The 14557-nt window shown below is 37.4% G+C and overlaps 3 protein-coding genes across 3 annotated transcripts; 2 read left to right on the forward strand and 1 right to left on the reverse strand.

The window, feature by feature from the left end:
* Positions 1 to 167: 167 nt before the first annotated feature.
* LOC141903726 (uncharacterized) lies at positions 168 to 3732 on the forward strand. Its single transcript, XM_074791984.1, has 5 exons — positions 168 to 248; positions 1259 to 1295; positions 1404 to 1463; positions 1779 to 2005; positions 2300 to 3732. Exons 1-5 carry the CDS (start codon positions 174 to 176, stop codon positions 2333 to 2335), a joined length of 435 nt encoding a protein of 144 aa, XP_074648085.1. The 5' UTR covers positions 168 to 173; the 3' UTR covers positions 2336 to 3732.
* Positions 3733 to 4091: 359 nt separating this feature from the next.
* LOC141903780 (small ribosomal subunit protein RACK1-like) lies at positions 4092 to 8117 on the reverse strand. The gene is made up of 7 exons (XM_074792086.1): positions 7913 to 8117; positions 7502 to 7676; positions 7224 to 7371; positions 6844 to 6939; positions 6273 to 6383; positions 5086 to 5226; positions 4092 to 4332 (listed from the first exon to the last, which is right to left on the reverse strand). The coding sequence occupies exons 1-7, from the start codon at positions 8022 to 8024 to the stop codon at positions 4159 to 4161; spliced, it is 957 nt and encodes a 318-aa protein (XP_074648187.1). The 5' UTR covers positions 8025 to 8117; the 3' UTR covers positions 4092 to 4158.
* A 194-nt stretch (positions 8118 to 8311) lies between these two features.
* LOC141903088 (serine/threonine-protein phosphatase 2A catalytic subunit beta isoform) lies at positions 8312 to 14449 on the forward strand. The gene is made up of 7 exons (XM_074791035.1): positions 8312 to 8572; positions 9406 to 9615; positions 10331 to 10504; positions 11053 to 11142; positions 11514 to 11675; positions 11764 to 11882; positions 11999 to 14449. The coding sequence occupies exons 1-7, from the start codon at positions 8462 to 8464 to the stop codon at positions 12069 to 12071; spliced, it is 939 nt and encodes a 312-aa protein (XP_074647136.1). The 5' UTR covers positions 8312 to 8461; the 3' UTR covers positions 12072 to 14449.
* The last annotated feature ends 108 nt before the right edge of the window (positions 14450 to 14557 follow it).

The following is a 14557-nucleotide window of genomic DNA, read 5'->3' on the forward strand; positions in this document are numbered from 1 at the left end:
CTTGAAATGAAGCGGTTGGAGTAGAACACGTAATTGGATTAGAGGGAACGCGTCGATATTTGGGTAGAGCTCGGAGCTGCCCCTTGCTCATGACAGGATTCGAAACCCAGTGGTGACGTAATAGGCTCTGAGCTTTCTGAAAAAAACCCGGCCGTAGATCACATGACATTAACATGGTTGACTGTCAGATAATGTCGGTGACAGCTGTCGTAACAATTATTTTCAGTATTCTTACTGATTTAGCGGAGGTATTTTTGCAATCAATCTATTTCAGTTTGATGATGAAGTTTAAATTGTGGACAAATAAGTTAATCGTTGGTTGTAAACTTTTGATCGGGGGCTTTGCCTGTGGTGTCTGTGTATTAAATAATAATTGGATTGCCTGCTGGGGCTGGTTGGTGGGCACAGAGCCAAACTAAACTCCCTGGCTTGGATTTTACTTCCGGGTTGTTAATTTGTTGATTTGATCTAGACTAAAGTAAATAATTTGGCGTATTCCGAATGAATTCATTTGTGGCGACAACAATAATAATGTTACAAAAAATTGTGGGTATTCTGACTTTCTAGTTTGTTTTTGCACTGACGAGTGACTGGACCCATAAATGACCCCACCGCCCCAGATCAGCACCTTTCAATGTCTATGACAATAAACTACTGCTTTGTGAAGGTCCAATGCCTTATCACAGGGGCTCGTCACGATAGCTGGGGGTCCAAAATCAAAGATTTGACCCAGTATCCTAGGTACCTCTACTAGGAGGATACTGGGTCAAATCTTTGATTTTGGACCCCAGCTATCAAGACGAGCTCCTGTATGCCTTATATCCAATAATTTGGAAGTTATGAGGATTTCAATGTGTTAATTTCATTAACCCGCAAATCACCTGGCACCAACGGGAATAAACCTTAATAAAGCTGCCAGCAGGTTAAGGCTCAAGTTCAGCTGCCCAACTGAGCTGGTCCTATTTAAGACATCAGGTATGCACTACTAGAATTTACTGAACTAGGCCACCCGATGTTCTCTCCAAACAATGTTGAAATCGATATTAGTATCTAGTTCGTTGTTCCCAAACACGATAACAATGATTGGCATTCAGACTACAGATTCACTTGTCAGTAACTGACTGTGGTTTAGTTTCACGATCAGATATTTTCACAAATCACATTGGTATGAGCTCATCTGATTATAAAAGTTTACCACCAACAATTGGGTAATTGGGACATTCAGATTCACTATTTGAATTTCATATTTTTACAATAGGCTGGTGAATTCTGTGATAATGGCAACTACTGTGCAGGTAAGCTCTTAACGTATTAATCATGTTTTTGTTAACAAGTTTTGTTTGTCTCAAGATTCTCAGTGGTAAGTGGTTTGTTGACATGATGTATATTTTCTTATATTTTAGGATGGAGTTATTGTTGTGGGTTTGGAATGTGTTGTGAAACCAGAGTTTACAATCTATGGTGTAAGTACAAGTCTTGGTGGTGAATTTCCATGTCATTTGTAAAACTTTTGATCCAAAGCCGGACAAGCATAATCCTAGCGCTGTCTTTCCGCTAGACCATCTTGGCTAGTTACAAACCAATCGATGTTTAGACTATACTTGGCACTAAACCTCTCATCCTAAACCTAAGCATTTGATGATGATGATATTATTGTTTTCAGTTTATTTTTTCTATGGAGGGTGGCATAATCATGTTAATTGATATAACGTGTTTCATCGGCATAATAACCACTTTCTTAGCTTTAAGTAGATGTATAAGTTGTGTATGTTTTCTAGGGTTTTGGACGGTTTGGGTCGTCATATTCCTGATGATAGTTTCGTGCGGAGTTTGTTGCCGTCGTCGTTATGTAGCTCGTCGTGAGTCAGGCGTTGTTGTAACTACCGGACAGCCGGTTGTTTACGGTACCGTTCCGCAGTATCCCGCGCAGCCGTACAATTATAACCCACAATCGGCAGCCGCAACTGGATACCCGAAACCACCTCCATACGCTCCTCCACAACCAGTACGTATCACTTCTCACTAGATGTTACGGAAATATTTCTATACATTGTTAATTACTATGCATTGGGTACTGTGAGTGCACTACATTCACAATTGTGAAAATTGGCATTTATTTTGTAATAAATTGAATTTCATGACTCTTGATACATCTATATAAGGAATTCTTATGTCTTTGATAATGAATTTCCAAGATGATTATTACAATTGTGAATATTGGCAAAATTTTCAACAGCTCATTATCCAGTCTGAAATAAATCACGTTTGCGAGGACATTTCGATTATTTTCTATTTTCAGTATCCTGGAAATCCACCACCTGGATATGCCCCGTAGAACGCCGCTGTTGACGAAACACTTGTATGACTGCGTGGAAAGATTTGAATTTGAATGGAAATCTGAACATTCTTTATCTAAGCTTGTGAATCAGTCATCATCTGGTATTGAAGCTTTTCCTGGAAGAAATGAATTTCATATGCTATGTTTGTCGTCATCTAGATTTTGACTTTTCTTTACACATCTTTTCAAGTGAAATGATGGTATCATATATAAATGTAATTAAAAATCGCGATAATATGGGATTATTATTTTCGGTAGGCCCTGGGTTACTCGTTATTTTTTCGGCTTCATTCAAGGTAATTTTAACTGTCTTGCTTCTACAGCAGCTATGTCAAGATTTTAAGCAATCAATATATATAGTCTAGTTCATAAATAGAAAATCAACAACATTTACTATCATCAGTAAAAAATCGATTTCACTGACATTTCGGATAGGTTACTTCTATCCATCTTGAGAGATTTATCTAAGATGAATGTAATTTTATGACAATTTCAAATAAATCTCAAAAGATGGTGAAACAGAATTTTTTTCAATATTGGGGGGGGTTTTGTATATACTGTACTACATAGAATGCGACAAGTCTGAATTGATCGTCTAGTTTAATATTTTCCGAGATTTTACCGCTTTAGATTTGACAATAGAGTGCGGGAAACTATGTGATAGGATTTACCAGCTGTGACTTTTTACCGGAGCAAGAATTTAATCGTTTAAATCAAATACGCGTATATTACGTTGATGTATTGAAACATGGTTTTTTGCCTTTTATCTTGTTTTAAAACATGTACTTGTAATTATTGATTTCATGTACCGTACTGGGAACTAATACCCTAGAGAACTCAAAAGGATTAAAAAATCAATCCCGAGTTCAGTGTAATCGTATATTAATCAGTCAATAATGTTTTGTATATTTTGATAATTTATGTAATTCATCATTTCGTTAAGGCAGCATTCAAATTGTACGTAGGATACTTTTCTCATCGGGGGTTTTCAAAAGTTGTACGTACTGTGTAGACGAGACATATCTTAATGTCAAAATCTATCTCATGCAAAAATAAACTGCAGTACATAATATACCACAATATTCTTATCCTAGTTCCAGAATGTCATTGAAAGCATCGCGCATAGGTTTTGTATTATACATGTAGTCCAATTGTTCATGGTAGATGGGGTAAAAAATAGGTACATGTACTAAGATTCTAAAAGGGGAGGGGATTCGTGTACTATTTGAATGCTTCCTGTAAATCATTCATATTGTACGTGTATTTGTTAATAATCTTGTGATAATTAAGGACCTAAAAGAAGTATTGGTCTTCTTAAACATATGCATATAGTTTTATACAAGGCAACTTCCGGTTTTCATGACTTAGTCGGCAAAATAAAGTTTAACGTTTGTAAGTTATTTCACTTGCCGTCCTTTTATTGTCTTAGTTTTAGCTTCTCACAATGGGGTGGCCTATGGACACGGCAAGAATTATCAAGGTTCTCATCCGGGGACTTGTAACCAAATCCAGTTATATCAATCATTCCTCCAGTTAGGTAAGCTTTTTCATTGGAACCAGAAGCATTCATTGCTTTAGAGGTTTTACTGTATGTACATGTACTAAGTGTACTGTGTCCTAGATCCTCCTATGACAGAACACTACCTGCCAGTCAGAAGAGAAAATTAAGACCCACTATCTGCAGCAGAGCAATACTTTCCATATTGACTCATCAAAACCAACCATAAGGAAACATCAACAAAACTAACACCCATTTCCACGTACTACAAGTTTATTTTTCCTGTAATTTTTCTTAACTTATTCGTTTACGTATATAAATTTCAATTGTGGCCAGCAGCCATTGACACTTGCCAAACTCGGATATTGTTATCGGTATAACCAGCGAACAAAGTCTGTCCATCGCTTGACCAAGCCAACGATATACAATCTGGAGCAGCACCAGAAACAATAACTTCTTGACGCAGTTCATCCACAACACTCTTGCATTCCAAATCCTTAAATGAGAATGTATGTAAAATGTTTAATCAGCCATTCTCTAAATAGAACAATCCAAAATTTCATAGCTTATTAAAGATGATCTTAAAAATTCTAAACTGTCCTCATAATTGCAGGAGTTATTTCACTGCTGACGCTCATCTGTTTAAAATGTGATGTTTTTGAATCATAGGACACTTAAGCACTAAGCAATACTTAAAACACTAATTCGGCAACAATTTTAACAGCCGGTCTTCAAATAGAATAATCCATATTTCATAGCTTATGATCTTAAAAGTTCTAAACTGTCCTCATAATTGCAGGAGTTATTTCACTGCTGACGCTCATCTGTTTAAAATGTGATGTTTTTGAATCATAGGACACTTAAGCACTAAGCAATACTAAAAACACTAATTCGGCAACAATTTTAACAGCCGGTCTTCAAATGGAATAATCCATATTTCATAGCTTATGATCTTAAAAGTTCTAAACTGTCCTCATAATTGCAGGAGTTATTTCACTGCTGACGCTCATCTGTATAAAATGTGATGTTTTTGAATCATAGGACACTTAAGCACAAGCGATACTTAAAACGCTAATTACGCAGCAATTCACTTAGCTTCATATTAAATAATAAATACACCCTCATAATTGCAGGACGATTTCTTTCAAAGCAAACAGCTCCAAATAATGAAGTAATGTGTCTTTTTTTAATCATCGGGTATAAAATTAGACGAAGCAACGTCGAACTTCTGTCTACTTTCAAAACTCACCCAGATTTTGATGCAAGGTCCGGTAGCGGCGCACAGCCAGTATCGATTGGGGCTGAAGCACAACGCATTGATCGTATCACCTCCCTCTAATGTGTACAGATGTTTGCCTTCGTTCAAATCCCACAACATAGCCATACCGTCCTAAAAACAAAACATACGTTATATTATTATAATCACCAACTATAGCTGAAGCAGCATTTAGGCAAAAAAAAATTGATACCTTGTTTCTCCGCTCTGCTGAGCTTAAATGTTGTCCCGGGCGGCCGCCTATCTACCCTATACATTACTTTTTTTTTAAATCGTGATCAATTTCACCATAACAGACCCGGCCGCTATAGAATTAACTGTTTATGAATTTTATCATATTTTACAAAAATGCCCCGGCCGCTGCGGAGAAACAAGGCATCATTTTTGTTTAGCCTTATATTCAGACATTCTTATGCCGAGGAGATAATTTAAGTTCAGAATTACGGTCTTTTATCGATCACTAGTTTGTCAGAGACTCTAGTCCGAATAACCTGTTTATCATCATTTCTTAAAATTGATAACTTATCGATTCAACTTTCAAATTGTTTCTACATTCGATGTCTCAAAACAAAACATGCGTTATATACCAATCATATCACCAATAGCTGTTCAAAGCAACAGTATTCCATTTAAATTCAATCAATCATCAGAAATTCTAATGTCAAGAATATAATTTCAGTTCAGAATTATGGGCTTTTATCGATCACTAGTTTGTCAGAGACTCTAGTCCGAAAAACCTGTTTATCATCATTTCCTAGAGAAGTTTCAGTTGATTAAATGTTAAATGAACAAATTCGAACTTTTATGAAATGATTATACAATCGAACTCAGAAATGAAGGCATTTATCAATCATAATAATTCAGAGACTCTAGTCCGTGAACCTTCTTTCATCATTGTTTCCACATTCAATGTCTCGAATAAGATAAGGGTTTGATTGCACAGTTCCGGTCACATCTGCACTATTGCAGTGATAGTTCAGGAGAATACGGTGATAGCACAGAAAACAGTAGTTTATCCCTGTTTCTCAACTAACCTATACCTGCCCAGAATTTGGAGGGAATTTATTGTATGATTCATTGTAGGTTTGCTAAGGGTTAGGGCAGCAGTTTTTAGGGCATATTTCCACCATGCAGCGGAAGTGTTAACAGCAGTTTCTCACCTTTCCACCGGATGCACAAAGAGAACCATCGGGTGAAACTGTAACGCAGTTCAAGTATCCGTGGTGTCCCATATGATTCGTCTTCAATCGACAATTTGTCAAATTCCAAACCTGCAATTTTCAAAAAATACAACTATTATCAAATACCTTTAACTGATAGAATGGGACATGCTAAATTTGTGTCATTTGGACCAATCTTATAATTCTAGTTATCAAGAAATGCGGACATATATCACGATCATATCCATATCAAATCAAAATCTGGATTAAACTGGTTTGACAGTTGATCAAATTTGACCTCTTTCCTGCCTTTATATCGTCTCAGAACTATTAAGGTTTTATCGATCATAAGAATCAGAGACTCTAGTCCAAAACCTTTGCATCATCATCGAACAAATCTCCGTTAAAAGAGTTCCTACACGAGCATTTTGAGGAGTATTCAAATGGATTTTGTTTCTGCTGCTGGATAAATGCATTTGTTTCAGAATTGTTTAAACGGATGAACCCTGGACACCTTATTATGGAAAGCGCAAATTTGGGATAGCGCGTGCTGTAATATCCAATAACTGACCTTGACAATTCTGTCCCATCCAGCTGATACGATGATGGGGTTGGCAGTATTCGGTGAAAAGCGGACACATGACACCCAGTGATCGTGAGAATCATCCTAAAAATGAGAAAAATTTTAATGTTAAATCTAATACATTACATTATGCAGTAACAACACAAGGTCCAAACTAATCAGTCATCTTAGATTTTTAGGACTGAGAATTCATGGAGAAAATCTTACACTTGATTGTTGAATTAAATTTGAATTAAAATAATTTTGTTATATACACCAAATCCATATATATCTGAAGTCTATGGATGCCTAATAGTACAGTCGAACCCGCTATAATCGGGTTCGACGGTAATAGCGTGAACCCTGCAGTACCTGATGTCTATACATACCTGAATGGTGTACTTGCAAACTCCCAAAGTATTCCACAATTTGATGCTTCTATCTCGGGATCCTGAAACAATCTGTCGGTTGTCGGGACTGAAGGCGACGCTGAGGACGTCCTGCGTGTGACCGACGAATCGTCGAGTGGTGACACCTCTGAAAATAAAACAAACAACGCATACATCATTTAAATATTCGATGTTGATGCAAATACGATATATTCTACATAGCGATCACTCATAACTACTGGTTCCTAGTATTTTTTCTTTTAAAAATCAGTGCTTACTTGAAAAGATCCCACAAACGCAGAGTACGATCCCACGATCCTGATAGAGCGAACTGTCCATCAGACGAGATGACGACATCCGAGATGAAATGATCGTGACCGGTCAAACATCTTTTCGGGGTTCCGTAGCTGACTTGGTCATCACGATCCAACTGCCAAACGATCAGCGTTTTGTCTGATAAAAACAAAATTTTACAAGTATAGGTGCAAAAAAATCGGTACAAGATATTTTTTAGAGATGAAATTGCATCCGATTGATAAATTAAAACCGGGAATTTTCCATTTAAGAAAGCTCTGCGCTCTGCGATCAGGTCCACAGCATCGGTACAGAAGCTACTTCACTCGAGTGCAAGTCTTTTTTACGAAATGAAATTAAAAACCGGTATCAGAGAACCCGGAAATAAAACATACCACGAGAAGCTGACAGCAACATATCGGGATATTGCGGAGTTGTAGCGATTTGGGTGACCCATCCATTGTGGCCCCTCATAGTACCCCTAAGGGTCATTTGTTCCGACGACATTTTTTCAATTTATACCGAGCGTGAAGTCTGATGTCGAACGATTTTCGCAAGTTGCTTCGATATTTTAGGCCTAACGCTATGGCGGCCACGACTAAAAGAGCCTGTAGAGGGCGCTGATTTACGAGCTGAGAAATATTTCAGATTTTACTAAGTGTAATTTTGAATTTCATCTTTCCCATTTGTCGAAGTATACACGCATAGAAATAGGAAATAATGATTAAAAATCGCAAAAAGCTGTTTAAAAAAGAGTTTCTCGAGCTATGACGTCATGCGGCACAGTGGCGGCCATTTTGCCAAAATCTTTCCTCAAATCGCTATTATTCCTCCGCCTAGATTCAACTGAAACTGCATTAACTACGCCGTCGTTCAGAGCGTTTCCGACTAAATTAGCGGCGAGAGTGACCATTGAAACGTTTTATTAAAGACATTGCCTTGTCATGAGTATGGTAGACGATAAAGTGACGGCCAAAGATTTGGACCAATCAATCGAACAATTAAACGAATGCAAACAACTGACAGAAACTCAAGTGAAGACACTTTGTGAAAAGGTTAGTAGTGAAATTAGCCTAGCAACCGGTGCATTTAACTGTTTTATTTCTGCCGAGCTTTTATTGATGATGATAATCAAGTAATTATTTGTAATAAAACCATTTTCAAGTCTGCAATCAGCAGTGGAGTGAGGAGTGCATGCGCGAAAATATCGAGTATTTTAAATTTTAACAAAATACAAGGCAGTCAGTGTGTCAAACTCTAGGTTAACGCTATTTTGTTGACAACTCAATGCTGATATGCGCGACTTAAATCTTAGAATTTCAAGGAAAGTGTGGAGAACAGACACAGAGTTAGGGAAAATAATAGAGCGGAGAATAATAGAATGGAGCAGTATTCAAACCTGGACCAGCATATTAACTAGTGCAGCCTCTTCTCACTCTGCACCAGACCACTGAGGCTCCTAACTACATATAGCACTCCAACCATTTAGGTTGAAATGCAGTAAATTGAAATTATAGTAAATAGAATAGATCAGGGCCTAGTTTCACGAAAAAGTTTAAGCCTGAAAGTGAAACGGTTTGAATTGTTTGAAAGTTTGAATTGTTGTCCTCGTTGAAAATATGAAGTAACCAACAGCAATTACTCCAAAAATTTGAGTTAAATTTTTTTGTGAAACTGGGCCCTGGTAAAATATCCACTTCAAGGGCTGCAGTTTCTCAAAGTTGGTTAGTTAACCAGTGGATAATTGACAGTGACAACAATTGAAGTTGAATTGTTGCTATGGTTTCTACCCGCTGGTTATCTTTAAAAACAAACTTTTATGGCCCGCGAAGAACTGCGAAATTTTTTTCGATTTTTTCTAATCCTACTTTCTGTTTGTTTATTGCAGGCGAAAGAAATTCTATCGAAAGAATCAAATGTTCAAGACGTGAAATGTCCAGTAACGGTATGCGGCGATGTTCACGGGCAGTTTCACGATCTGATGGAACTGTTTCGAATAGGAGGAAAGTCACCAGATACAAACTACCTCTTCATGGGTGATTACGTCGATAGAGGTTATTATTCAGTAGAAACTGTCACTCTACTTGTCGCGTTGAAGGTGAGTAGGACGCATGCATTTTAACAGTGTTTGTAGTTTGAGTTTGAGTTTCTTACCGATCAGGGGAAAAAATGATTATATTTTTCCTTCCTCGGGAAAAAATTAGATGATTCTGAATCTTCTTAGAAATCAGGGAAAGTCAGTGAATTTGAAATTTTGATGTCTTGTTTTTGCTGGTGATGAATCGCAAAGAACCCTAGTCATATTGAGAAGAAACAGTCCCCACTGAGAGTATTTTCAGGGTTTTCCGCTATCAGATTTGTCTGGACACAGACGAAAAATCGCCGGATGCCCTCTGTGAAATATTTCACCTCATTTTTCAGAAAATCCCATTGTCCCTGTAGGTACCTGGATGAAAATTAATTTTCAAAGCAACCTACGATCTCTAGTGCATATGATACCAGACACTTCATAGTACGCTAACTGCTCTGTACAGTTATATGAGTCATCATTCTGACAAGTAGTCTCTGCGCTATGGCACCTGCTTGGTGAATGCACTGTTAATCGGGCGGAGAAATATCCAGGAATTCTTGATTTTCTGTTAGAGCCCTAGGTTTGTCTCGTGCCATGGCTGAGTTTGTGAAATTTGTTTCTTCAACCTGACCCTCTGGCTGTTCCAGGAAACTCAAAACCACTATTGATAAAGCTGTGAAGGGCTTGTCTGGGCATGTTCGATATATCAAAAATCATTGTCTCTTTTTTGATCTGATTTTAGGTGCGATTTCCGGAACGTATTACAATTCTTAGAGGAAATCACGAAAGTAGACAAATTACTCAAGTTTACGGATTTTACGATGAGTGCTTAAGAAAATATGGTAATGCAAACGTATGGAAATATTTCACGGATCTTTTTGATTATCTGCCATTGACTGCATTAGTTGATCAACAGGTAAGATGAATCACTCTTATTCCATTTTAACAATCAGTTGTCGGACATCTTGACGTCCTGAGCAACGTAGAGTTGTTAACAGCAGCATTTTACGCTAGATAGATTTACAATGGTTCTTAAAAAGACAAAACGTTTAACTATGTATTGGATTGAAATTGATAGGCTAATTACTGTACATATGGGTCCAGTTCCACAGTTGTGAGTTAAAATTTGACCCTGAGTTAACTCATTGAAAATGAACTTATTTTATCTCAGAGTTAACTCTAACTCACAACTGTGGAACTGGGTCCTGGAGTTTGTTATTTATTGATATTAGGTGTCCCTACTTGAAATGTGATGAGTCATAGTTAAACAGTGCATGTATAAAATATGAAATGAAATATGTTATTTAGTGATGATGGTATATCGATTATCAGTGATGATTCAACAATTCCATTCTTCTTGTTTCAATTTTCGAACAAAGTTCATACAGATAACTGGGTTATACTATTGTGCGATAATGATAATGATATTGATTGTTTTTTAGTTGTTTTTTTTGTTATTTATAGATATTCTGTTTACACGGTGGTTTATCTCCATCCATAGATACATTAGATCATATACGTGCCCTTGATCGTCTTCAGGAAGTTCCACATGAGGTAAGCCTGTCGCACAGACTAAGCTTTGATTTAAGACCGGTCTAACTTCATTTTGGTAGTATAGCCGATCTGGCAACTTAATACCAGTCTTAAAATGAATAACTAACTAATAACTAATAAGGGCCACCTAGAAAATGTGGTTAACATGGAAAATATAGGGGATCAGAAAAATCAAGGAAAACTCAGGGAATTTGACAAGTTTTGCAAAGAAATAATATTTTAAACCTAGAATTTCCTTAGATTTACTCTTAGTTTGTAAATTTTGTGTTATAACATGGTCATGGAAAAAAGGAATCTGTAAATGGGTGGAAAGGGGTGTTGATCATTCATCTACAGCACGTAAACTATGTGTCTCTCTCTCTCGATTTCAGGGTCCAATGTGTGATTTGCTCTGGTCAGATCCGGATGACCGAGGCGGCTGGGGTATTTCTCCGCGAGGTGCTGGTTACACCTTCGGACAGGATATATCCGAGACATTTAATCACACTAATGGTTTAACGTTAGTTTCTAGAGCTCATCAACTCGTTATGGAGGTACGTTGATAACATCTCTAGTCTATTTTACCGACAAATCATTACTTTACGCGTATTCGTGTCTGTGATATTTATTGTATTTTTATAGGGCTATAACTGGTGTCATGACCGTAATGTAGTGACGATATTTAGCGCTCCAAATTACTGCTATAGGTGCGGCAATCAAGCAGCTATTATGGAGTTAGATGATGCCCTTAAGTACTCATTGTAAGTAACTAGTTCGTTAATTCATTGTATCTGTTTATCGAACAGAGCCAAAACGTATGAATTGAGGCTGCGGAATGTAATGATGATTTCACCTAAATGTTAATCGATTGTTTCAGCTTACAATTTGATCCAGCTCCGAGACGAGGAGAACCTCACGTAACTCGCCGAACGCCCGACTATTTCCTGTAGACAGCCGCGAAACGAACAAACGTCATCGGCGTCGGTTTAGATCCACGCGGAAACGACGGTCTCGACGATGCAAGAACTTCGCTGCGGTTACGTACGTATGTCATTCCGTACGTACGCGACATACATCGATAACCGCAGCATTCATTCCATCTCGAGAGAACTGCAGTATCGTCGTCGTCGATGTGGAAATAAATAAACAAGCGAGATGACGACTGATGATTGCTGAACGCGATGTGACTGCCTTCATATCACTATCTTTCATCGAAGAATTAACAAGAAGAATCACCGAACTCCCGACAAAATGTATAAAAAATAATAATGATGAATATTATATCTATATATCCGTATCTTTTGTTTACGAATTACGAATGACCCGATAAAAACCGAATTTATTGTCCGCGCATAGAATTTTAAACAAACGTGATAAAAGAAACGGGAAAACGTCCCGATTTTGTTTTTCGAGTTATTTTGCCTCCCGTCTGATTTCATCGGTTTTAACTTCCTCCCCCCGACCCAGGAGTAAGCAGCGATTGTCCAGGGTTCGCAACGCGCCGCGGCGTCGTTTACAACGTTATAATTCTCTATACATTTCATATATGTTTATTTGTGTATTCGTGATTACTATTATAAAACTGTGAATGAATGAAATATTGTTGACTTTTGAACGTCAAAGAGGAGTTACCACGCGACCCGTCATTCGATGATCGGCCGTTTTAGAAAGTAGACGTTTTATAGGGTGCTAAATGTAAACTAACTATGGTGTGTTAACGTATAATTTTTCAAGTTCGTGAACCCCCGAAAATTGGAATGAATGAACGAATTCGTCGAATTTTTCGGAAGTTGTACGTCTTAACCATAATGAGTGTTGTATCTCTGGACAATCGCTATCGGAAATGATGCATAATGTATTTTTTGTCGTTCATTACTAAATAACGTGTGTAACTTCGGAGATTGAAGTCTGCGAGAAAATGATATAAAGTTGTACACTTATAGTCGAGTTTAACCGCACAAATCGGGGTTAGGATCATTAAAAGATTTTCAGTTTGCAACATTTGCTTTTCATCCGAACCACTTGTCATTTAGAGTCTAGTTTGCTCTATTTTAGATTCAGGGGGTATGAGCTATTATTCCATGCCAGGAAACTATGAGAAAATCTCCCGCGTTAAAAAGACCGCGTAAGTTATTTATCGAAAGAGGCAACATATTTATTTTCAAATGAATTCAGTGTGTGCTGGTGGATACCTATAATTTGTTATAATGCTTGCGTACGAACATACGCGTTCAGTTTCATGAAATAGTAAACGCTTAAAACGATTCAGTAAAGTTTGAAATGTTGTCGATACTGAAAACATAAGTACCAGCAGCAATCAAACCGAAAAATGAGTTTTAACTTTTTCGTGCAACTGACCGCCATAAGACTTGTGTCTTGTTGAGTTCACAAATACAGTTTTGTATACATGTTGTGCCAATATCGATGGCTTCTGAATTAATTCACATTTAAAACATGGTCTGTTGCATTTATACGAGTACAACAGTATGGGGTAAGACTTGTGGGTTTGACAACTGAGCCGAACAGCTAACTTGATTTTTTTTTTTTCCATTTTAATAGAGAAAACCTTGTGTAAATTTTTCTAAATTTGTAATTATAAATAGTACAGAAGCCTTGTTCCAGTGATTGCTAGCGTGATTTCCCGCTGGAAACATGCGCGGGCAGTAAACTGACCTCGTGCTAGTGGTCGTACCACGTAGGAAATTAGTCTGGTCGCATCCACACTACCGCTAGTTAGTCCGTTCTTATTTGGCCTGTACCCAGAACTGACCAATTTTCAAATGGACCAAACTAGACCTGTGCACTTACTCAAGGTTTTAAATCGTCTGTTATCGCTGGTCCAGCTAGACGCGACACTTCTAAAATTTAGAATGGACCTGTCTTTTTGGGTTGGCATAAATTGGTCAGTTCTAAACTGGAATGGACCAATTTAGCACTGGCTGTGAACACTTGGTCTTTTCTAAATTGGAATAGACTAAATTTAGACGGTATTAAATAGGGTTGTAATGTGAAGGCGGCGGTGGCTCGTGTGGAAAATGAAAATGCATGTTGTATATATGATCACTGCAAAATGAACGTCTATTTCATTTTAATTATCGATAAGCATTACTCTGATGTGTGTATGATGTATCTTTACAGCTATGAAAAAAAGATAAGTAAAATTCAGTAATTGTACCGGCTCTTGAGTTGAGTGTCGGTCACGAACGACCCCAATTTGTCAATGGCTGTTAGGTCTAGTTTATAAAACAAGTGATAGAAGAAGAAAGATTTTGATATATTCTAAGCCCCTGTGGTAACTTCTCATTGGTTCAATAAATTGAAAAATAAAACAACGATCACAGGTCTTATTTTACTGTTGCAATTTTTCGGTCCTTGGATTTTAGATGAGTCTCTTATGGGTACCAGTGTGTCTGAATATTATTTGAACTCAAGTTAC

The sequence above is a fragment of the Tubulanus polymorphus genome, chromosome 4 (assembly GCF_964204645.1).
Source record: "Tubulanus polymorphus chromosome 4, tnTubPoly1.2, whole genome shotgun sequence".
Classification (NCBI taxonomy): domain Eukaryota; kingdom Metazoa; phylum Nemertea; class Palaeonemertea; order Tubulaniformes; family Tubulanidae; genus Tubulanus; species Tubulanus polymorphus.